General features: G+C 34.1%; 1 protein-coding gene across 3 annotated transcripts in view; it reads right to left on the bottom strand.

Moving 5' to 3' along the window:
- The window catches only part of NTN4 (netrin 4), a 97195-nt gene that overhangs the window by 23103 nt on the left and 48945 nt on the right, over positions 1-25147 (bottom strand). For all 3 annotated transcript variants that reach the window (XM_039874076.1, XM_039874077.1, XM_039874075.1), the window contains exons 4-5: positions 10325-10451; positions 8226-8414 (exon numbers count right to left, since the gene is read on the bottom strand). In XM_039874076.1, coding sequence (XP_039730010.1) covers positions 8226-8414; positions 10325-10451 — 316 coding nt within the window. The remainder of the gene's footprint in view (positions 1-8225; positions 8415-10324; positions 10452-25147) is intronic.

Below are 25147 nucleotides of genomic sequence, written 5' to 3'. Positions count from 1 at the left end.
CCTGTCATTGTGTCCTTTTCTTCACAACACTGATTGCAGTTTTTAATTACATATCTACTTGGGTAAATTTATTTATAGTCTGTTTCCATGGGATTAGAGACTCTTTTATTGCATATACAATGATTATGATAGGCCTGCCATATGGTAGGCACTGAGTAAATCTATGCTGAGTTTTTAAAAATGAATGAATTATAGTGACTTAATAAATATTTCTTAATGACTGGCCTTCTAGCCTCCAATGTGATCTCTTTATGGTTTTTCTTTTTCTTTTCTTTCTTCTTTTTTTTGTCTCATTGCTCTCTCTATAGCATACTGTGAAGTCCTAGAAGGTAGGAGCCACATCTTTTCATCTCTATATCCTCAAAACCTAGGACCATAACTAACCCATTTTAGGGACTCACTCAATCTTTCTTGAATGAATGAATGAATGAATGGTGCCTCTCGATAAGCAACAACCTGAAATGATTTTATGTTTTAATAAACCTCCTAAAAGGCTCATATCATTTCTTTTATAGGTTCATAGTAGCTTAGCACCACAGCATTTGCAATACTAAGATACTAGAAACAAACAAACAAAAACCATAGCAAAACAACAAATCCATAGAAAACTGAAATGGTCAAGTAGAACAGATTATTCTTAATCTTGCCAGTGCAAGACTGTTCCTTCTATGAGTGCAAGACTATTTCCTACATTCACTCAGTCAGATTTTATTATTTATTGTTTGTAATAGAAATTCTTTATTCCAAATCTGTAGGAAACATTTCTCACCTATAAATGCTCCTCACTGGAAGAAAAATTTTTTTTGTCACATTAATCAATCTGAAATTCCTTTTCTCACTTTCATCCACTTATATCTAATTATAATTCTTTGTTCTAGGGAAGTAAATTATTTTTGCCACTCCTAGATCCTCTTACACCTTTTGAGTATGTGTAGAAAGTTATGTTCTCTCTGGAAAGTTTCCTAGTTGACCTGAGAATATTTATCCTTTTTCATATTTATTCATTAGTATCTCTCTTGTTTTGTTGGTCTATCTGGAACACTCTCCAATTATCTCCGTCTTTCTTGTACTAAGATTCCTTAGAATAAATGCAATTCTTTATATTCAAATTTTACATGGCAATTTATCGGTAAGCAGGGTCTAACTCAAAATCCAAAGTGATAAATTTTTTTAAAAATCTAAGTTTTTTAGAAATCATTTTTGGCTCTCCATGTCTGATTATTTCCACTTTTGTTAATTCATTTTATTTCATCAAGTAGGTCACAATGTGGAATCAAGTTCTTAGGATCTTTGTAGGTCTTTGGATCAAAGTCTTTGGGGTCAAACAAATCTGGATTTTAATCTCAGCCCTGCCTCTGACCAGCTGCATGAACTTGGACAAATTACATAATTAAGTATAATTTAAGCCTCAGTGTCCTCATTAATGAGTTAATACCTAACTCATAAAAATTGCTAAATGAGATAACTTATATAAATTGCCCAGTACAATGTCTGGCCCATAGTAACCACTCAACAAACTCTATTCTCTTTTTTATATCCCATCTAATTTTGTCCAGACTTTCTGAGGGTTTCAATATTTTATAATGATTTGCTTGATTATTTAAAGCTTGTCCTCATCAAATGCAGAATGGCATATTGTTTATTTATTCAGTAAATTACACTTTCTGTTTTGGAAACATTTTAGAGAATTTCATGACCTCTCCTACTTCTCTTCTCCAGTTTGACTGACTTTTATTATTCATCAACTCATAATATTTCTTCTTTTTGGATGAATTTTAATACACATTATTTAATCTATCTAAGAGATAGTCCTACTATGATATATTATGACATATGTATTTTCTCTCTTTTTTTTTTTACTCCTTAATCCTCTGGTTTTATACACTAGATTTTTTTAAAAACTGAGATTAAAGTTTCCCAACTATTATTGCCAAGTTACTGGTTCTATTTAAAAGTTTGCTTTCCAAAAACAGTTACTTCATATTGATTCTGTGCTGGAATCATTCACAGTTACTTTCAATATAAAACAAAGATGTCTATGTTGTTTATATGACCTCATGCGGCTCTTCTAAAACTACAATTTGAAAGAAAAAGCCCACTAAGCTACTACTGAAAGAAATGTCAATGATTCTTGGGAACAAATCCTTTTCTGAGATAGACCAGAACACAGGTACGGAATGAAAAATGGAAGATGCTTATGGGTTCCTAAATGTGTCACTATGGTAAGATATTCTGGATTTAATTAATTTAAAATTTTTACTTCTAACACAATTTGAAGGGAAAGAATAACCATCCCAGAGGTAGAATGAAATAATTGTTAAAGAGAGGTACAAACAAACAGGCAAACAGCATCGTGAGAAAGTGATATCTGAGCAGACTGTGACGGATGGAAAGGTAGTCTGCCTCAAGATAGTCACCCACTCAAAGCACTTGAATTTCCATCAGTTGAGCAGTTCTCACCTAAGCCAGCAAGAAGAAAAAAGGCAACAAGAAGAAAAAAGATTTGGATGGATAATAGAACTCTTTCTTTACAGAGAGAGCTGGCTAGTTACGGTAACAGTAACCAAGTAACCAGACAATATTCTGGGTAAACACTTGGTTTGGGTTTTAGAGCAGAGGGACCAAGTTTATTTTTATTCATTCTCTGCTAAAAGGCAATTGACTACATTTATTTTGGCCCACCAGGGAGGAAGGAAGGGCATGTCAGTTTTTTCAAGGGGTTGTTTACTTTGACAGGGAATGAATTCTGCATTTTTTTTTCCATTTGCTCATTTTTCTTTAAATATGGAGAGACTATGCAATAGTTAAAAATATGTCTTGACATAAGGTTAATAAACTTACTACCTGGCTATTTCCTAAAAAGAGCTAATTCTGCTCTACAAAGCATTTTCTTAAAAAATCTGTTTCAAACCATGTGTTTCACTAAAGTAAGGGAAATTTTCTACAGAAAATTTCATGTCATGGAATAGCTGTTAATATTCCATACCAATTCCATGTCAATTTTCCATTGTCTAACATTTAATGTATCCTTTGGTGCTAAGAGGAGGGGGGAAGGGAAGAGGGACTTCATGAAGAATGGGATTCAATAATTATTTAAATCAAACACAATAACATGCTTATAGTATTTTAATGCTATGTTCTGAAATATGTAAAGGTTAATTGTCAATGTAATAGTAAACTAATTTTATTATAAATTCCAGTCACATCATAATAATTGACTTCAAAGAATGAGATGTTTACAGTAAATAAATTTATACACTATGAATAAAAGGGCATTCTCCACATAGAATTGCTAGGAATTTATTTTGAAACTGGTAGGTGAAAAACATACATCATAGAATTCTGCCAGAAATATTTTGGAGAAAAGCAGTTCTAAGTCAGACATTAATAAGTGGGAGAAGATAATTGACATGAATGCTTACCAGCATTCATATCTATCATCGTGTTAGGAAAAACATGTCTAGCCAGAGTTTTAGTAATCCTTTAGGATTTTCTGTCAGAGATACGGCTAATTCAGAGAGTAGATTAAGTTATAGATGATTATTAGCTCAAAATCTTTCATCCAAAGATGAAAGTGAACCGAGCCCACACTAGAAACAGGAATGCATAGTAGCAGTTCTTAAGTGCTGGCCAGGAGACCAACAGGCTGAATCAGAATCACCAATGGAGCTTTTAAAAAAACACAGATTTCTGTCCCCATCCCTGTTGGAGATTCTGATTCAGAAGCTCAGGGGCAGGGCTCTGAGATTTCACATTTTCAATAAGTGTTCCCAGCTGATTCTAATCCACATATAGGTTTGACTAAAAGGAGAAGTGCTTGTATCAGACAAGGGAGTCGTGAAGGTGGAGGCAAGACTTTGTTCAAAAAAGAGAAACCATTTCACTTTTGGTTTAGAGTCTTTTCTGAGTCATTGACTTTCTGATTAAAAACAATGATCTGGTAGCTTGAAACTGGCCATGGGAGAACTATTTAAACCTCAGAATGCTATAAATCAAGGCTTTTTTTTTCTCCTTAGAAAGCCAGCATGCCACTGCATATTAGGGTTATTCTTACATTTATAATATGCCTGTCATAGGAAAATCTACTTACGTTACAGGATACCAAAGACACAGTAGTGACTTTAGAGATTTCAAATGAGTTATTCTAAAAGAGACTTCTCTTTTAGCATAGAGAGACAGTATTCCTCAAAGTATCTCAGTACACTGTGATAATTATATTTTCCATTATTTCTGTACCTTTGTGACCAGCCACTTCGAGCTTCCATTTCTACTCTCAACCCTAGATTCAGCTGGAGAGATTTCACATTGTACCTCATGTTCGCAGACCTTAAACACAGTCCTTTTAAAATTCTTTTTCTGAATTGTAGAAATAAATTCAGTTTCAATGATCTCCAGTAGTCTTAAAAAAACAAACAACATCTTTGGAAACCTCAAGTGATTTCTTGGCAATGGACATGTGTAGTTGATTGTTTGGGTCCCACAGCTGACTCTGGTTACATTTGAAATAAAGAGGAAATGAGAACTGAGAGATGATTTAATTGCTCACAGGAATATATCTGTTGGCTAGTAGATTTGGTTCATGGCCCTTTTTATTCATGTTTGATGAATTTGTGACCATCAATTAAGTGTACACATAAGTACCATAGCATTTAGCATAGTACTTATCAGGAAGGTGGGAGGGAAAATATAGCTTGGACCATGAATGGAGTCAACAAATCTTTGGCTTATTTGGCCAGGAGCTAGCTATCTAATGGGGAACAGAGTCCCAAGATTAGTGTCACCAATATTTATTGAATGAATTAATATGCTCAGATTAATATTCTATTAAATGTGTAGTAGATTGAATAACATCAATTCATTCCATTTTATAGATGAACTCAAAGGCAACAAAGGCAACCATTGATTAAAAACCAAAATACACTTTCTGTTTTAGCACTTTTAGAGGAAAAAAATAAAAACATCCACCAAAAACGTATCAGAGGCATCTCCTCAAGGAAGTCTTCCTTAACTGCCTTCGCCCCACCCCCACACTCTCCCTAAGGCACTCAGCATATCTCTTTCATTATACTTTCCTCCTATAGTGAGGATGATAATAGTACCTATTTCGAAGTGCTTTTGTGAAAGTTAAATGAATTAATACATATATTAGCCCTTTGAACAGTGAACAGAGAAGAGTAGGCACTCAAAAAATGTTAGCTATTGCTATTATATCATCACCATCACCACGATGTATTAAAATGACCTGTTATTGTATATTTCTCTTAGAGTGTAAGATCTTGTAGGGAAGACCTTTTCATCTTTACAGACCTAGTCCTTACTGAAGTGCCTGGCTCAGAAAAGCCACTCAATAAATGTCTACTGAGCTAAACTGAGCTATAATTTATACACTTCTAGTAAATTCTGTCTGGGCTGCTGCTTCAGGCGTTCAACGGTTCCAACTCCTGAGAAGACATTAACTAGGAAATAAAGAAGATATGTGCTTTCATATATCACTGCTGGCAGTCCAATAGACTAGATTGCCCGGGCTTAGTTAACATTATGTTTGTAATTATTTCAAAAGGCTTAGCATTTCCTTGATATACAGTTATAGGCTCTAGGTCTTGGAAATGAGGAACAAATAAACAGAAGGAATCCCTAAGATATGTACTCCCAAGTGAAGTCTTCACATAGCAGCATTTTCCAGTGTGTTCTGTAGAACACTGGTCCCACAAGATGCTGTGTAAGAAAAGCATTTTCTGGCTACATTTGAGAGACATATGTCAAAGCTCTATAGGAGGTTTATAATGAACATTAGCATACGAAAGTCTCTGAGTAAAGAAACCTTTGATTAAGTCACCATTTCCTAAATTTTCAGGCCATAGAAAAATTTCCCTTTTTTCCTAATACCTATTAACAGCTCATGGAATTAGTATTCCATGGATCAAACCTTGGAAAGTGCTGTACTGTAGAAACACATTTGTCCAGATTTCCATTTTTTTCTCAGTAAATCTTTATATAATTAATTAAAAATTTTTAAGTCTGTATACACACAGGTAGAGATGCAAACCTTAGTTAATTTGGATGCTCAGGGAATGGTAGAATGTTGGGCTAATTTTAAAAAACTAACCTTAGAGTAAGTGCGAAAAAGCACTTAATTCTTGTTGAAAAGTGTTAAGCTTTAATATGATACAATTACCTGGGAATATCGTTAAAGTGCATATTTGATTCAGTAGGTTTTGGTGGGATCAGAAGTTCTGCGTTTTCTAATCAGATGATGCCAGTGGAATTGGTCTCTGGACCACACACTGAGTAACAGGTTATTTTTCTGCCTTGGTGAGCACAGTAGAATAAATATAATAAAATTGTTATTTCGAATAACATTGTACATGTTGTTGATGGAACCACACACTGGGATACTTTAAATTTTTAAAAATATCAACTTGTTTACTTGATACTACCTTCCTCATAAAAGTAAAGTGGGAATTAATGGGGAGAAAAGTTATGGCTATAGCAACATCTCTATCAGCACCGAGCATGAAATCTGGTTCACTATGGGTACTTAATAAATGTTAAGTATATTAACTTCTTTTCATAAATTTTATTATCAGAATTAATGACTTTAGAGGTAATATAGGGACATGTCTTCCAAGGAGAGAGTTAATGATATGAAAATATTACTAAATAGTGAAAATGTTGCCAAACATATTCCCAAATAAATAATATATGATAGAGAGTATTTAGGTAGAAAGAAGAATTAGATGTGCTAATAAGTGTTGGGATCTACCCCTGGCTCAGAAAAGGAAAGAGAAGGAACAGAAACTGTCGGTAAGGAAAACCATGCTAGGGAAGTGAATGGACACAGGCATCTCTGTCTCAGACATATGCTGGAATAGTCGTAAAGTGAATGGAGATAGCCCTTCCTCAAGCAGTCTACTCAGTGGATCAGGGAGCTGTCTGTAGAAAGAAAGAAGAAAATATAGATCTTCCCTACCAAGCCAACTGCCTCCTACAAGTTATGCTAAAAGGACTAAATTGGCATCAGTTATTTTTTTAATCCCCTACTTGCTGCATGTATTTGTTAAGTAGAAGAAATTAGCAACATGACTTATTATTAGTAGTTTCTAACTTCAAGTCTGAGTACTCACAAGAGTGAGAGTAAAATAAAACTCTCTGAGAAATATTATGACAAATCTAAATTTGGGGCTCACTGTTGAAAGTGAGCTGTGCCACAGTCTATCTTCCATAATTTAAGAGAGAAAGCTTGTAACAAATAAGCCCACTCGAATTTTGATGTAGATATTTCCTGCCTGTTGTTAAAAATATGTATCTTTCAAGAGCAATAGAATTTTTCCTTTAACTTAAAAAACAAGATTTTAAATGATTATTTCCTGTTGTATTGCTCCTTTCCTGTCACTGTTTTGAGCTAGAACATGGAGTACTTGGTAGGGATAGGAAGGGCATGATCATCAATCTCCATTAACAGTCTTGAGTGGTTTTTGTCCTCTAATAATTTCTGAGTTAATGGACATTTAAATACTCATGTAATTAGATGAGCTATTCAGCCACATTGGACATTTAGGCTCTGCATGAAACCTTAATAGTCACATGTTTCAGATAATTGGACAGATGCTTAAAAACTCTGCTCTTTTTCCAAATAAACTTCTTGAAGTTATGCCAAAAAAACATAATCTATTCTATATGAATAGTATTTTGAAGGAGAGTAGGGAACTATTGTTATGTTCTAAATATGTTTATGATACAGGGATATATTAGAGCGGTGTCAACCAAATTGCTTTCATACTGAAATCAAAACAGGTGTTCAGGTTCACTCTAGAGATGAAAGCTAGAATGATCCAAATGTAGGTAACCACTCTTTATTTCATTAGTTTGAGTCCATTTATTGTCTATGTTTTATTCATATATTTGATAATTTTAAATATATCTCCCTTTTCATCATTCTTTCTTCTCTTATATTAGTCGTCTTGTTTTCCAAAATGTGGTGCTACGGGAAATAATTTTACTTCATGAAAAGTGGGAAAGGAAAATTACTTTTATGAATATTGTACTGTTTTCACCTAACAAGTAGAAAATTCTTGCCCTTTATCAGTGAAGAAATTAACTGATGTGTGAGATTTATTGTCTGAAATTTCACAACCCCTCTCCCTTGGGCCAGCAAATGGAGGATGGAAAGATTCACCTCCTCTGTACAAATCCTCCTTTTTCCCAGGAAGCATAAGTTCACTTACTTTTGCAAGCATCTGGAGCAGAGAAGGGTCTCCGGAGGTCCCGATAGAAGCCTGGCTTACATCGCTGGCAATGCTGACCTTCCGTGTTGTGCTGACAGTCATTGCAGACACCACCAGTGCGATTCCCTGATGCCTCCCACACATTAATGTCAAAGTGACAGGCATCAGCATGCCCATTGCACTTGCAGGCTGGAAAAAAAAAGCATGGAAGGACAATAAATAATTAAAAATAAAGTGGCAGGTTTTCTAACATTCAAACTGTTAAAAAGAGGGTAAGCTGTTGGTAATGTTTTAAATTTTTAGTTTTTGTGAATAATGCCCATTTTCACAGTACACAAGAATCAAAACAATATAAAAAGGCATACACTGAGAACTCTAGACTCCCATCTCTTTTTTTTAAGGTTTTTTTTTTTTGGTGTGTGTATTCTACTGATTTTTTAGATTTTTTTTGAGATATAATTGATATATTATAGTTTTAATTTAAAAAGTTTTGGGATATGCCTAAAAGCCCACAAACTATAGTTTTGTCTTAGGCAGAGATATTACAGTTACCTTAGTAATTAGAGTTGAAATTTATTTTGGGAAGCCTATTTGAGTGGCCACCATTTTTTTCTCTCTCTAATGGTAACATATCATCATTTCCATTCCCGCTACGTCCCAAGAACCACTGTCATCACTGTGGGTCCCATGACCTTGCTTAAAAAAGCTAGATTGTCAGGCATTATCTAAAAATGACAATTCATATTGCAGATACAGGCCTGAATTCATACTCGCCAATGAGCCTGGGAGCAATGAGTAAGTTGGCAGGTAGATTGACTTACCTTTCTATTTATCAGCTCTTGTACCAGGTCGTCTCCTACAGAAGCCTCAAATTTCTTGTAGAAGAAGCCAGCAGTGTTTCTTATGTAATAATTTCTCAAAGGCATTTCTAAGATGATCAGTCAATAGGGCCAAGTGACAAATCTCTGTGTTCTATATGTATTAGATGTGCACATGGTTTCTTTGGAAAGGGCCAGAATGGCATTCTAGGAATTTAGGAGAAATTCTTTAGATTCTCTTGATGAGTGATTTAGAATAAGAATCCAGACTTTTTCCTGGAGGTAAACTGTATTTAAAAATGTTTGTGCTATTGTTTTTCATTGTTTCCTTGAAGTGTTATGATATTTTGATGATTCATAATCTTTAAAAAATACAAGATAATTTAAGATTTATGCTTGGAGGAAATCCTTTACATTTCCTAGAAACTAAAATAAATCAGTTATGATTCCAAATTATGTATGAGAAGAGACTTCTCGCAACTTTACCCACAGTACCTGCCTTTAAAGCCTGGTAAAATTGAAGTCTGCGAATGTTAACATTGTTATGGGCATGTGTGTTTCTCGAACATTTTGAATTGAAAAAAAAAAGAAAAAGGTTCACATTCCCATATTTTTTACTTCCCTGTATAATTTCAAACCTTAAACCCGAAGTTAGCCCCGGTAATGCAGTCTCCTTCTTGACTAACTAGATTAATTTCAAATTCGATTTGTTATTTTAAGTAAAGCAAAAAGAAGGGCATGATGGTATTATAGAAAAAATAAAACATTTAATTTGGAGTCTGAGGGTTTGGGATCAAGTCCTGACTCTATCACTTATTAATTTTGGCAATTTATTTAACCTCGCTAAGCCTTAGTTTCCTGATCTCTAAAATGGGATTAACACCACCTGCTTTATAGGGCTGTTTTGAGAAATGAGCTCAACATAGCTATTTTCATGATTCCGATTTATTATCTCAGCCATGAGAGTAATTGTACACCACAATCCTCAGTTGTTCTTGTGTCTCGCCATGTTTTTATGAAGTCAAATTTTCAAAGAGGGTGCTTAGGTCCCGCAAAGTGGCCAAGCAAATAGGCAACGCATTCTTGGCAAAACAGACACATTGGCAAATTTGCAAGCAGTTAATTCTTTCCCATAATTGAGGTCATAGTGGGCAGCGATATGGGCTCTGTTTGTGTAGGTTACAGTGTCTGTCACCCACTACTTCATGTTTCCAGAGACGACAAGGAGTCCACAGATTAGCTTATAAAGAAGGCTTTGAATCTTGTGGACTTGGTACTTACTTCTGCACTCTTTAGGAGATCCTGTTTTGCCATCAGCTGCCTCCCAAGGGCGGTCATTGTATAACGGTGCACAATGTTGGCAGTGGGTGCCTGCTGTGTTGTGTTTACACATACACTTCCCATGGACCTACAAACAAAAATAAGTAAGAACTGTGAGCACAGATGATGCTAGGAAAGAACATTCTTCCCACAATCTCCTCTCACTGGTTGGCTTTAGCCATATGACATCCATTCACCTATTTTTATTTAGGCTTTAAAATATTTTTATATATTTAAATTGTATAATCAATATCTTTATAGCTAACTATTTGTATATGTCTTTAATTATTTATTTGGAATGTGGTTTTTGGAAGTAAAATTAAAGTCAAAATACATATATGTTTATGCATTTTCTTTTAATTCCACAGTTTGGAGTAGTTAAAGGGTTCATTAAAATAGTATTTCTCATAGGGAAGAATCCTTGGGTAGAATTCTCTGGGATCTGAAGTTTATGAGAATTTTAATACTTTTTTGTGTCAACTCACTGAATTTCTAAAAATTAATATTTTGAATCATCCTGAATACTTTCTAATAACTAAGCATAGCCATGAATTCTAGTACCAAGATGCATTTATTGACACATGATGTCATGATTAGACAAATAAAGTTTTGAAAGTAGCTCAAAATTCTCAAATTATCTAGGTTCCCACATTTGGATCTATGAGGTGTTTTTTTTTCTTTTCCTTGAGAAACATAAAAGGTAAGTCAGCATAAGGGTTATTAATTATATCAACCAGTCAACAAATATTTAATGAATATCTACAAGGGAGAGTTGCTATGTTAGGCAATGTTTGGTACACAGAGCATTACAAAATATAATTTCTGTCTTTAAGAAACGTATAATGTAGCTGAAGGAAAAAAAGATTTACATAGAAAAAAATTACAGATAAGCTAGACAATAAATAAATACCTAGAAAACAAAATGATGCTGGAATTTAAAAGATACAGAAACCACCATAGGTTGGCGGTTAGGTTTTGAGCTCGTCCTTGAAGATGCACAATATTTCTGACAGACAGAAGTGAAGAAAGTTTCCAGGAAGAGGAAACAAAACTAACCAAGGTGTGGTGCTAGGAGGATAGGGAAAATCTAAGCTATTTTGGCCAAAATCAAAATGAGTCCCGAGAGTTCAATGAATCTGGAAATAGTTACACCAATATGCTGATGTACTATTGCTTGACATTCCAGTAAGTTGTGCTGTTTTACCCAAAAGCCCCTTTCTCTTTTAATTCTCTTAGTATACATGTCTTTGGTTCCACTTGTGGAGGCACTCATTATCCAGGTGTGTTATATAACCACCATGGACCTTAGACTCACATAACATTCAAGTGCAAGAATTATATATGGCTTGGGTATTGTAGGCTATTTGTGAGTAAACCACATGAGGCCTAAGAGTTATAATCTGGAAAATTTCATAAATGATAATTTTGGTGGCCATCTTGCTTTTAAATTTCATTTCTGTGTATGGTGAGGTCTTTGTGCTTAATGAAAGTTAATTGTTGCTGTCCTTTTAGCTTTTAGGAATTAGTAAGGATACAGCTTTTTTTTTTTTTTTTATTTTAAGAGGTTCGAATTGGCTTCTTAGAGTACCATGATGTTGCAGAAATTTTTGTTGATTCTCCCTGTAGAAATTCAATTGTTATACATTCAATTTATTGGTTTAGGTCTTGGAGTACGAAAGTGTGAGCTGAGTTATAGTTACATATTTTCTTGGGCTTCTCTTTGTGACTTTCTTTGTTAGGAGCTCTTTATACATAAAGTCCCATGGAAGTTGTGTTTACTATACATGTTCATTCACACATCCAGGCAAGCTCTAAAGACAAGTTTGCACTTAAATTTGGAGATCTGCAGGAATTCAATTTCTACCGTTCTCTAAGAGTGAGGTCTTTTTATCTTTATTCCTGGATATCTGATTTTTCATGTATTTCTGTAGAAATGCTCCAGTGCTACTGCTTTTATTAAATATTTTAAATTCAACATTCCTTATCATCATGAGAAAAATAGAAACTCTTTATCAAATAACTTCTGCATGATAAGTTTCTTTAAAAAGGCTCCCAGTAAAAACTTTGTTTGCTTGTACTAGATGCTGATTTCAAACAAAATGGAGTCTTTGGAAAACCGAGTAAGTAAAATCTTCCAAAGCTGAAGAGTTTAGTGAGGTGAAGATATACTTGTATAGCTGATAGAACTTGGTAGCATAATGAAGATTAGTGGGGAAAGCAGTTTTGTAATTGTCTAAATTTTATAACTTATAAAAATAAAACATATGCAAAACACCAGGATACAAATATTTGATAAAATTAGATTCAGAGTTCTTAGAATAAACTATCTCTAATCCATCACTGCTGTTAAGGGGATTGCATAGAATACTATCCGAGGAGGGCATTTGAAAAAGTGTTAAGAAATATAAGACAAATATGGTAGAGATCAAGGTCAATACATTCTATCTGTATAAAACTTCAAAGTCTAGTCCCTGAGGCAGTGTCTTGAAGAATACATGGGATTTTTCCTTAGGAAGCAAAGACAAGAAGATAGAACCCCAAAGGAATATTCTGGGAATAATCAATAAATAAGAGGACATGCGTTGGAGAGGTAGGTTCTATCTAGATCATGGAACACATAAAATATCAATTTAAAGATGCTGTGATTTATCCTGTAACTACCAAAGATCTACTGAAGATTTTTGAGTAAGGAAATGACTGAAAGGTATATTTAATACTCTTTTTCTCTTTAAAAAAATTTCTTTCTACCTCACTCCTATCTTGTCTGTTATGCTCTTTCTTCCCCTTCCTCTTTTACTATCTCTTTTTCATATATATAGAGAGTATAGTATATACATATATATATATATATACACACACACATATATATACATATATATATATACATATATACTTTTTTTTTTTACCATAGTTTATGCTTTCCAACAGCCAGTGGTACCCACATGTATCTTCTGATGATGTTCAGAATTTTAAAAGGTTGTTAATTCTTATTTATCACCTTTTTGCATCCTTTTTACTTTTAACAGCCATTTATAGAGTACTGTATGAAGACAAATCCTGCCAAGTAGAGTTAATTTTCTTTAGAGGAACTAAACTATCATTATAGGTCAGTTTATCAGGCACGGTCTTGGAATGCCCAAGGCTTATAGTAATTTCGCCCCATTCACAGGTTAGCCCTGTCCCACAAATTCCAGGCCTCAAGAGGCCACAGACATTTAGGGAAACCTCATGAAACATTCACATGTATCACGAGATAATGTGGATAGGTCAATTCCCTCTGGAGTAAGGATTTCAGAGTATTCCCTTGTTCCCACATGCCGAGAATTGAGACGAACCTCCCAGGGTCTGAAAGATGCCAGCCCAGTAAATTTTTTTGCACACAGAAAAATTCAAGGAGCTGTCATTTTGAGTATTACCAAAAATAGCTGTAAATCATTACCTAAATCATTTGAAACAAGAAATCCTTCCTCAGCGATACAACTGTTACTGTTCAAGCTTGAAAGATCACCCACTATTTGATGCTCGTGAAAAATGTGCAAGTAAAACTAGGTCTTTATTGAAAAAAACACAGAAAAAGGAAACAGCAACAAGTTAAACATAGTTCTTATTTGGTACACAAACATGAACTAGAGAACGAGCAGGAAAATGAGATTATGTACTTAGGGCTTAGTCAAAGAAGAGTGGTGTCTGGCTGTCTAACTGAAAAATGAGAAATCTACTTTAACAAATTTATAACTCTTAATTATCTGAAAGGTACACCTTGTCATTTTGGATATTTGATGAGTTTCATAACCTCTTCTATTATACCAGGAGTACTTTATTCTGTTGATGTTAAAAATTTTCTTACCTATATTATTTATTTGTTACTAATATTAACCTAACTGTAAGTCATTTTTAGCACATTTATTTTACAAGGAGGGATTCATACAAACTGAGCCAGTAATTTAAGGAATTATTGAAACTGCATGCTCATTAATAGCTGCACAGTTTGGTGACAAATATATATTAGAGCCAAATAGACACAGAAAATACCATTTCTTTATATTTGAGGTGACTGACGTAGAAATCTAGATGGGGGACAAAGAGAGGAAATTATCATCTTTCGGATCCATCATTGGAAGATATGCAGGTCTCGCCTAGAAAAACTGCTTGTTAATTTTTCCTTTTGAGGGGTAGAAGTTAGCAGTCATGGAGTTGAGGAAATTGGCTATGGCAAGAGATTGTGAGAATCTGAGCAACGTCAGGCATATGGGTTAGACAATCATTTATCAAGATGTAGAATATTCAAACATTAGATGGAAGATTGGCTTAGACAACTTCTAGTCTCAAGGCTCTATTATTTTAAGGTTTCCTTCTCTATGTTGTGAATACTGCTTAGTTGTAGGCAAATACCCATAACCTTTTCTGAGCTGTCAGAGAAGACTTAAATGTCATATGTCTGGGTCCTATCGCCATTTCACCAATGCAGAACATTTCCAGATTATTTGAATATCAAACAAGAGAGAGCTAGGAGAATATCTCGTCTTTCTTGCAGGTACTATTTTTGACACAAATGAAAAAAATCAATATTAGTAGATAGTCTCTGAAGATAGACTTTCATTTGTCAATACTGTCTATACCTAAACTGAGTTCTGCTCTCTCTGGTTTTTCTCCTACTGTTTTCCTCCTCCTATACTGCATTTCCCCCCACTGTTTGTGACTAAAGAAATCATAGGCTAAATATCATTCTAGCTCCTGCCTTCACAAATAAAGGTATTTTTAATCATCTAGCGATGTTGTATTATAGACATTTACCATGATGGAATTACCAAAGCAAAAAATTAGTCTGGTTAACGCTTTGAAGGAGGCACGCTAATTGAATTCTTTTAGGAATATGTGATAACATTTGCTTCCCATCTACTTTCCAAGAAAGAAACAACTGTTATTCATGTTGGACTAAAAATTATAATGAAAGTTAGTGGAGTTTTAACAGCTAAGTATTCAGAAAGTCTTGAATTTCATAAATTAATTACCTTGCGCTACTGTGCCATTATTATTTATATACATATGATTTTATTTTCATTATTTACCATTCAACTTTGGATTCCCATGGAAAATGAATCTTCTTTCATTCTGTCATTGGAACTTTAAAAAATGTTTGTGAAAAGAGGATGCAAACAGTGCCTGTTCTACGAACCAAAGAAAAATGCTCACTTAAAGGCAGCTGCAGCAATTCACAGACCTCCCTCCATTTAGCTATGACAAATGATTTAGAAGTGGAACAAAGCTATGCAGCAATTTAGGACAAAATTTGAAGGCAAGAGCTGATTAATTTCTAAAGAGATAGTATATCCCTTTTAGAGAAAAGGATTAACTTTTAAAAGAATGAACTTCTTATGCATGAAAAGAGATAAATTCTAATAACAGGCTAGCCTGTTAGAACCTGCTCCTCTTATATGAGACAAAAACATGCACAATACTACAGCACAAACCTTTGAATAGAAAGCATTGTGAGGAAAACATGTCTTTTCATTAATGAATAAAATATTTCTTTTCTCCACTGAAGGTTTGCATGTTTTAATTTAACAGAAGAAGAGGGAGTTCTATTGTGAATATGAAGCATAATAATTGAGTTTGATGGAAAAGGGGGCTTGAAACATACTGTCAGAATGGGGCAAAATAGATTGAAGTCTGAGTATTCCAAATCCTTGTCCAATAATATATATAGCAAGAATGCAAGCAATTGAAAAGCTCTACAATCTATTCATTGGTCTGTACTTGAATACTACGGAAAACAGCTCTTGTCAGAAAGCATGGGCAATATAATAAAGATAAATATGGAGCAGAGGCAATTATGATTAAAGAAAAAATTTGGCAGTACTTTGAGACTTCTCTCTTCTCAGCTAGTCAGTTGCCTGAAATTCTTCCTGTAGAGATTCATTCCTTTAGCTCCTCAATGGTGTTTTGGGTCCAGAAACTCTCTTCAAGAATGCACTTACATTCAGAAGGGGAAAATCCTTAAATTTCATATCAGCAACAAACGTATCAGCAGATATTATTGCCATCTGTTCTCAACCATAGAACTGGACTCAGAGTTGCCTAGAAGAGGAAGTGACTTCCTGATGGAGAACAAAGGAATGTCTGAAGGGGAGAGGGAAGGAGCCAAAGATAAACTGTACCTACTTCACTCTTTTGCCAAGAACTTTGCTCTGGCTGACAGAGCTGGAAAATAAGCATGAATGGAGCCAATGCAAATTTCACAAGAAACCTTTCGTACACTGTATGGTAATCATGTGTTTATCAGCCTTTCTCCACTAAGTCCTTGTGTAGAAGAAACAGCGGCTTAAATTTCTCTGAATCCCCAATAAGTAACGTAATATAGATTTTCAACAAATATGTGTTATTATTTTTAATTCATCCAATATATATTTTATAGACTATTGAGAACCTTAGGTATGGATTTTAGTTCCATTTTAAAAACTTTCCAAAAACTCAGGTTGCTAATTATGCATTTGAAGTGGGAATGCGATAATTTCAATTGTCACAAAGCAGGATTTGGGGTAGAGTAGGATTTAAAAACATTCAGTTTGGTCCAGGGTGCCTCCTATCAGGGGTTTACTATTTCACATCTGGGCAAGGCATGTTGGTATGTTTTATGTGTGGTGGTCATCATATTTGCTCTGGGAGATCTACTGTAAGCCCAAGGAATGTAGGTCAGTCATGGAGGGAAATGGGAGTAATAATAATGATAATGATGATAAATAATAACAATAATAGTAGTAGTAGCTAAGATTAGGTAGCACCATGTACTGGGCTCAGTTCCAGGCATTGTATAAATAATAACTCAATGGATTTACACAAGATAAGCTAGGTATAATTAACACTGCCATTTCACAAACGAGAAACTGAAGTTCAAAGAGTTTAAGCAATTTGCCTAAGGTCACAAAGCCAATAAGTGATGGAGCTAATTCTAACAATCTGATTCCAGTCACCACCTTAAACTCTAAACTATGCTATTATAAGACCATGTGGAGTGGGATTTTTGAGGGATCCACTTTAGCTGAGTCTCTTCAGGGTGTTACCTAAATAAAAATTGATGCGTTCCAAACCAATTTGTCCTTGGAAAGCTGTTTAGGACAAAGACTAGTTTATAAAAGCGAGCCATTTCATTTATGGGTATTCTATTCTTTAGTAGATTATTAGTCCTGTTCCTCTGGCCGAAGCATAGAAACTTTGGGGATAGGAGAATACAGTAAAATTGACCCCCCAGTTCCCACAACTGGCATGAATAAGTTCAGGGCATATAGGAATAGAGAGAATCCTTTTAGATCCTCACTGGTTCATTGTAAAACCTATCTGTGCGCTGATTATTCTGATGTCTCCTATGGGTGTTTCTGGGCCACCGCAAGCAAGCATTAACGAGCCCACTTATCAGAAACTCCAGTGAAGAAATTTACAAAAGGAAGTGATAACGGGAATGTAAATAAACTCTAATTAGAGATTTGTTCTTGTAGAGAGCACCTCCTTTATATTATTTACTCTCTCTATTAGATATGATCTGATAAGGACAGTAATATTGCATAGTGTGATGGGTTTTACAGTCAGTTTTAATTTAGGTTATGAGGAATGATGAGAACACTGTGCATAACCTAATAATTTAGGTACATTTTTAGATTCAGGTTGCTGGCTTATTTTCATCTTTTCGTGTACAAAATTTTGTGTGCCCCAAACCTTTGATTTACGTATCTAAATGGCAGTTTATCTGTGCTATGGTGCATGCTATTTACCATATGACATCAGGAATAAAAGGAGCTTCAGAAACATTCACACACACATAGAAAATTTCCAAATGATATCAAATCTGTGTACTCCAAATTGTGAGCATTAATTCCAAGATTGCTTAAAGATGTAGTTGAGCAGGCTTTTGTTTTGTAGTAGCTAGAGCTAAGAACTGAGATCAAGTTTTGTGGTTTATCTTTCAACATATGTCACGGCCCCTTTTGCAAAAATTAGATGATTAGTCAAAAGTCAAAATAAAAGAAAGGAAAAACTAACCTCTCCCCGCCCTCCAAACCCACCCATCAGCAGAAAGTAAGGCAGAAACTGCTCTAGGGCAGAGAAAAGCATCACTTGGGTCTTTCAAATAAATTGTAAAATCACTTTTTGAGTTAAAAATGTTGTTAATTAAATAATCTCACTTAAAAAGCTAAGTGAAAGAAAGTTTTAAAATATTCCCATTGTTTTAAACTTTACTATTGGTTCAACAGTATATTTTTTGTTAGTGAGCACTTTTCGTTTACATTTTGGATTCTTAATTTTCAGTAAGACTCTGTTATCATTCAGAGTAATGAGTTTTTAAAACAAAGCAAGACTCTTTGTGAGTTCAGGGAAGGAAACAATTTTTATTAATAACGATGGCTGTAAGAAGTCCAAATGTAGCATCTTTTGGGAAACCACATTATCAGAACATCTTTTCTATGCATATTTCCCTAATTAACAAAAAATATTCTCTCTGCTGGGAAAAATTGTGAAAGACTTTGGAATGTCCCTTTCCCCCAAAGAAAAGATGACTGAATAGTCTGTCTAGCACACCTTTCTGGGTTATCTCTAACTTTTATCATTACTGAACTATTTTTACAGCTCTTTAAGTTGTATAAAACTAATAATAATGTAAATAATTCTTGTCCATAGAAATGCAAATCGCTGGTGTCTGGTAGAATGCAATTGACAATTGCCCTTAATATTGACATATTTTGCATCAATTTGTAAATATACTTCAGCATTCTTTAATTACCTATGTATGTGTGGTTCCTTGAATTTTCCTTCATTAATTAATAAGGTAAACAAAATTGTTGACACGTTTATTTTATATCTGTGTGAGTCGTGATTTTTAATCTTTAAAAATATATCCTTTTTTTTATCACTGCCATTTCTCGTCCTCCACTAAAGTTCTATTAAAACTACTTGAGGATGTACTTCTAAAAGTGGAATTTCAACTTTTTTAAAACTTTAGCTCCATACTTTATGGAACTAAATGGATTTTGAATGTCTTATATTTTCACAAGAATTTTTAATTCTACTAGCTTCCTCTTTTCAGTATCATCAGGCACAGACACTTTATCTTTCCTCTGGTGACTGTAATAAATATTTCTGCCATAACAATGCAAATAGCATTGAACTGAAAATTGTAATGCCCAGGAGGCTTATGAAGATTACATTTAGATAAGATCATACTATTACCAACTTATGAGATTTTTTCTACCTTTACTTTATTGCATAGTCTATTTCTCATTTGTTCTTTGTTTCCAATGGATTTTAAGAATTATTTTTTACGGCTGGGCTTTTAAAAATGATGTCAATCCAATAGATATATTTAGTTGACTAAATCCTATAAGTTATCCTAGGTTACCTGCATAATTGGGTTTCAGATGTACTTGTTATTATAGCAATAAAGTAAGGCACAGTGGTTTTAAGATGTTTCTTTCAGTGTATCTAAGACTCCCTTGCCTTAAAATATCAAATTAGTTTCTTTTTCCTCTACAAAAGCCACGATTTCTTCAGTTGCAAGATATAGAGCAGGAGAAGATTGACAAATATCATTAGATTCCTGCTGCAATTCTTGTCCATAGACAGACTTTGAGTTTCCTGTGATACTATATGAAAGCTATCTCAGTATACAGTTAAGTAATTTGAAATTTCTTTCAAACAAAATTGCTAACTGGTTACTGTGTTAAGTTATTAGTTACTAATAGCCAGCCATTCAACCCACCCCATCTCTTTTCTTCATTTATTTGGCCTCATCTAAGTCTCTACATAATTTCATTTGCACTTATCTTTTCATACATAAACTTTTCAAGTTACAATGCAAATCAGTGGCAGAACAGGGCTCAGAACTCCCAAGAGAGTCCTAAAATATTAGAAGCTCTATCTTAGAACAGTGATGTCATCAGGAGCAATTTTTTCCTTTCCGCAAACACCTAAAATAACTTCTTATGATAAAATCTCATTGAGGGGAAAAGGGATCATATCAATCTCAATTTCTTAATACCTATTTAATTTAAATAATTTTAGAAAAAAGTACCAAAAGTGGAATTAACAATATAGAACTTCTAATATGCTGTTAAACTATTAACACAACTATGGGGCAAGAACCTGGGAAGCTTGAGCAAAGGCAAGAACTAGTAGAACTCATTTTGTAAGCAACTTATCTGTCAAGCAGCATTTGATTTGAGAATGAAGGAAGGTTTTGTGGGGTTTTGTTCAATGTCTTTTAGGATTTAGATGGGTTTTTATAATTAGTTGGAGGCCAGGTAAATGCTATTAGAAATGCTGTGGGGGATTATTAAGTACTTTTCACCCTAATGACATTCACTTGCTCAATGTGCTCACGTAGCTTCTGGTTATTTTAAAGGAAAATTCCTTGTCACAGACTATTTTGCATTCTCTTACAAAGTGTTTTTTTTTTTTTTTTAAATTCATTCTAGTTCACATTTCCCACTGTTTTCCTTTTTTCTTGACAGCTCTGTTTGACTGTCACTCAGTATTCTATACAGTGCAGAGGGTATTACAAAAGTTGACTTGTTTAAGATAAATGAGCCCCTGATTGTAGTACAAGAAGCCAGTTGCTAGGGCATGTTTTCTTCCATAGTCTTTTGTTGTTGAATTAATTCATTCACACGCTTCTTTTAGTATTGAAAAATTGCTTATTTCTAGGTGAACCTTATAAAACATAGTCTTCATTACTGAGTGTGCTCATATGAAAGATCAAGGTGGAAATACTGATTTATTAAAAATTTATGCTTGTTTGGCAACTCTATCAGAATGCAGAGTCGTTAACAAATCTGTGATCATTTGTATATGGCCAAAAACAATAGCCACGGCTATTAAAATAATTGGTTTTCTTCAATACTTTTCCATCCAAAGCTATTGCTTTTTAAAACAGTCAGATTAATGACTGGGCCTTGAAATATATTTATACTGTAAATTCCTATATAAGTAGCCATGTTCGTTGTTTTGTTTTTCAGTTATTGATTTTTTCTTATTGAGATTATGTTTACATAACATAAAATTCATCATTGTAACCATTTTAAAATGGACAATCCAGTGGTTTTTAGTATATTCAAAAAACTGTGCAGTCAATACCACTATCTAATTCTATAGCATTTTTATTGCCCCCAAAGAAACTTTGTGCCCATTAAGCAGTCACTTCTCATTCCTCCCTGAATTCCAATTTCTGGAAACCAGTAACGTATTTTGTCTTTATGAATTTCTCTACTGTGGATATTTCATAGATAGTGAATAATATAATATGTGGCCTTTGTGTTTGGCCTTTTTCACTTAGCATAATGTTTTCAAGGTTTGTTCATGTTGTAGCATGCATCAGTACTTCATTCCTTTTTATGGTTGTATAATATTCCATTGTATGGACATACCACTTTTTGTTCATCATCAATTGATGGATATTGGGTTATTTCCATTTTGGGGCTACTATGAATAATGCTGCTATGAACATTCATGTACAAGATTTTGTGTAGACATGGGTTTTCAATTCACTTGGGTATATACTGAAAAGTAGAATTGTTGGTCATACGGTAACTCTATATTAAACTTTTTGAGGAACTGACAGACTGTTTTCCACAGCAGCAGCAACAATTTACATTTCCACCAACAATATATGAGGCTTCCAATTTCTCCACATGCTCATCAACACTTCTGTCTTTTTGATTATAGTCATTCTAGTGGATATGAAGTGGTTATCTCACTGTGGTTTTGATTTGCATTTCTCTAATGACTAAGCATGTCAAACATCCTTTCATGTGCTTATTGGCCATTTGCATATCTTCTTTGGAGAAATGTCCATTCAAATCTTTGCCCATTTTTAAATTGGGTTCTTTTCTTTGCATTATGTGGATAAATGTGACCTCAAGAGAGTAAATTTTGGAATTAGATACATGAGGTTTCTAATCTCTGCTGTCAATAATCTTGGATAAATTCCTTAATAACAAGAAATATGGAAAATATCTGCCTATAAAATAAAGATAATAATACTGGCCCCACGTGTTGTTTAAGGATTAAAAAAATATATATGTATGTAGATACGTGACAATCAATCAAGAACAATCATTATTATTATTATTAACATTATTATCTGAAATGAATCTCTTATTTTTAAAATGCCAGATTAATTCATTCATATATTGACCCAGGATTTTTTTAACCTACTTTATGTTAGACATCGTGAATGGCTCAGTACTTGCCATTAAAGGACGGGACAATTTAGCAGATAGGAAAAGTTGGATATGGACGCAAGTAATTACAATATAGTAAGGTAAATGTTTTCATTGAGGGAAGTACAGGGGACTCTGGAAGGACAGAAGAATAATTGTGTCAAGGGGTTTTGTGTCAAGGCCACTAATAACCTAGATGTTTGACAAAATAGGCTATAATTTCTTGCTTTGCATGTAAGTGAAATTAGGTGGCAAAGTCTAATCTCACAGTTAAGTTTCCTTTTTATTACATTTGAGCATTGAATTAAATTACAAATGAGAATTAGAAGATAAATAGGCTACAGCTACCACCTTTAGCCTCTATTCAGATTATTCCTAGTATTCAGATTATGGAAATACTAGGATCCTATCTTCTCTTTATTTTAATGCCTATCAGGGCCTTATCTGGAAAGAAATGAAACTACCGCCCTTCAGGAATTCTGAGAGCTGACTTAGCCAGCCAAGTTAGTGGTACCCTTAGAGATGCAAAAATAAAAGGCAAAGCTCACTTGATCAGTGTTTACTCTTAACAAATTTCATAATTGTTTGTATTATATATAAAATATTTAGTAGTAGAACAAATGTAATGGCTTTTTTTGCATTTCTAATATGTAAGCTCTCTTAAAGCTAAATACATTGTAATTTTTGAAACTGTGATTTTCTGTTTTTTCTTTCTATCTAATGAGCTAGAGAGAAAAGTTAAAAAGATATCAAAATTCTTTATGACTAAAAAAAATCTTATCATGAGGTAACAAATTATAGTCCTTCTTTATCCCCACACATGTATTATTTTATTCCATTAGAATGACATGGCTAAGATATGATACAAACTGTAGTTCCAATTATAGTATTAAGGTTCTGAATGCCAAGATCAACAGGCCTTATTTTCCTCACTATTTGAAATGGCTGCGAATTTTCTCTGTCTAATGGAATAATGGGGTGTGTGTGTGTGTGTGTGTGTGTGTGTGTGTGTGTGTGTATTTTAACCTTAAGTGTCTGGTCACTAAAAATTCTCTTCATAAGAGGAAATAAGAACTTAAATTACAACTTATCTTCTACTGGATGTAATTGTTTTAGGACAAATTGAAGTACGCTTCCAGCTCTTACAAAATTGGCAAGACACAAATGAAATACCATAGAGATATGAGACTTGGGGCTGTGAACCAGAAGTCAGATATCTATTACCTCAGCTCTTCTCTTTCCATAAAGTTTCTCCCTCACCCCATTATTTTAGCTCCTTCACCCCATTATATTAGTAGTTAAATAGGGAGACTAGGCTTTCTGGACCCAGAGCTCTGACTCTAGGCTCCCAACTATCCACAGAGTAGACCCCAAAATGCTACACTGAAAAGGAAATATTCATAAGGAAATTTGCAAAATGAGATATCTGAGGAGCGCTTTATAGTAAAAAAAAGAGTCAAATTTAACTTTTTATTTCCCTAATTTATAGAACTAGCAGCCTAGTCCTGTTAAAGAAACTCATTTTGGTACCTTTACAATGCCCCAGTTTTGACCTAAATATACATGTGTTTCACATTCTGCAAAGCATGTTCATGAAAAGTTGATTGTACAAATATTATATTTGGAGACTCAACCTTACTTTCCTATTGGCTTTTATTTTACTTTCAGAGATGGCAGCTCTGATACCAACATTTTAGCTGTCAGTAGTTTTTATCCTTTAGCCTCTCAGTGTATAGTCGAACACTATAAATAAATATTGAAATGTTCTGGGGGAACTCTGAAAAGGAACCCCACTGGGAATTCATTCATGAGTACAAACATTATTTTGTAATGCCTCGAGTTCTGAAGTCCTCTGGTTTCCTGATCATACAATAAAAAGCAAAATCTCAGGCAAACTTTGCTATTAAAAGAGAGCATGTCTTACTGTTGAAAGAGAAAATAAGGCTAGACTTATTGGAAGTTTTGCAGTCAAAACACGAATAATTTCCAGCCATGAACTTATTTTAATGGGTTGCCCTTCTACTAGGAAACACAAGGTGGTAAATGAAGTATAACAACATTCTGTTCACCTTCTGTGATATCTGTAGTTACTCATTGCCAAGAAACTACTGGCAAAACTATACTATTACTAACATAGGAACATTGAAATAAGAAGGTTAAGACCTTGAAATGGATTGAGAATAGTCTCACACTAACAGTATTGAGTTGGCAGGCTTTATATTTTGTTAATATTAGGAATACAACATTGCACTCCCTTTCATGATAGAATTACCCATTCCTCTGGATCTGATGTGACAAAATGAAATAAGTGGGATTGCTGCTGCCTTTCATTCACAGTGAAAATTATGTAGGGCTAGGTATGAAAGTAAAGGATTGTAGATCCAGAAATCCCTTTTCCTTATAAAACCAAAAATATCCATCAAAGGTGATTTGTTCCCCTAAAAGATAGACATTTCTAAATTATTTACTTTGTAGTAGATGATCCAAACTCATTGCTTTTACTTCCTTCCTTCCTTCCTTCCTTCCTTCCTTCCTTCCTTCCTTCCTTCCTTCCTTCCTTCCTTCCTTCCTTCCTTCC

Source organism: Pteropus medius, unplaced genomic scaffold (genome assembly GCF_902729225.1).
Source record: "Pteropus medius unplaced genomic scaffold, Ma_sr-lr_union100, whole genome shotgun sequence".
NCBI lineage: Eukaryota > Metazoa > Chordata > Mammalia > Chiroptera > Pteropodidae > Pteropus > Pteropus medius.
The sequence above is the reverse complement of the archived record's forward strand: the minus strand, read 5'-3'. Positions and strand labels throughout refer to the sequence as shown.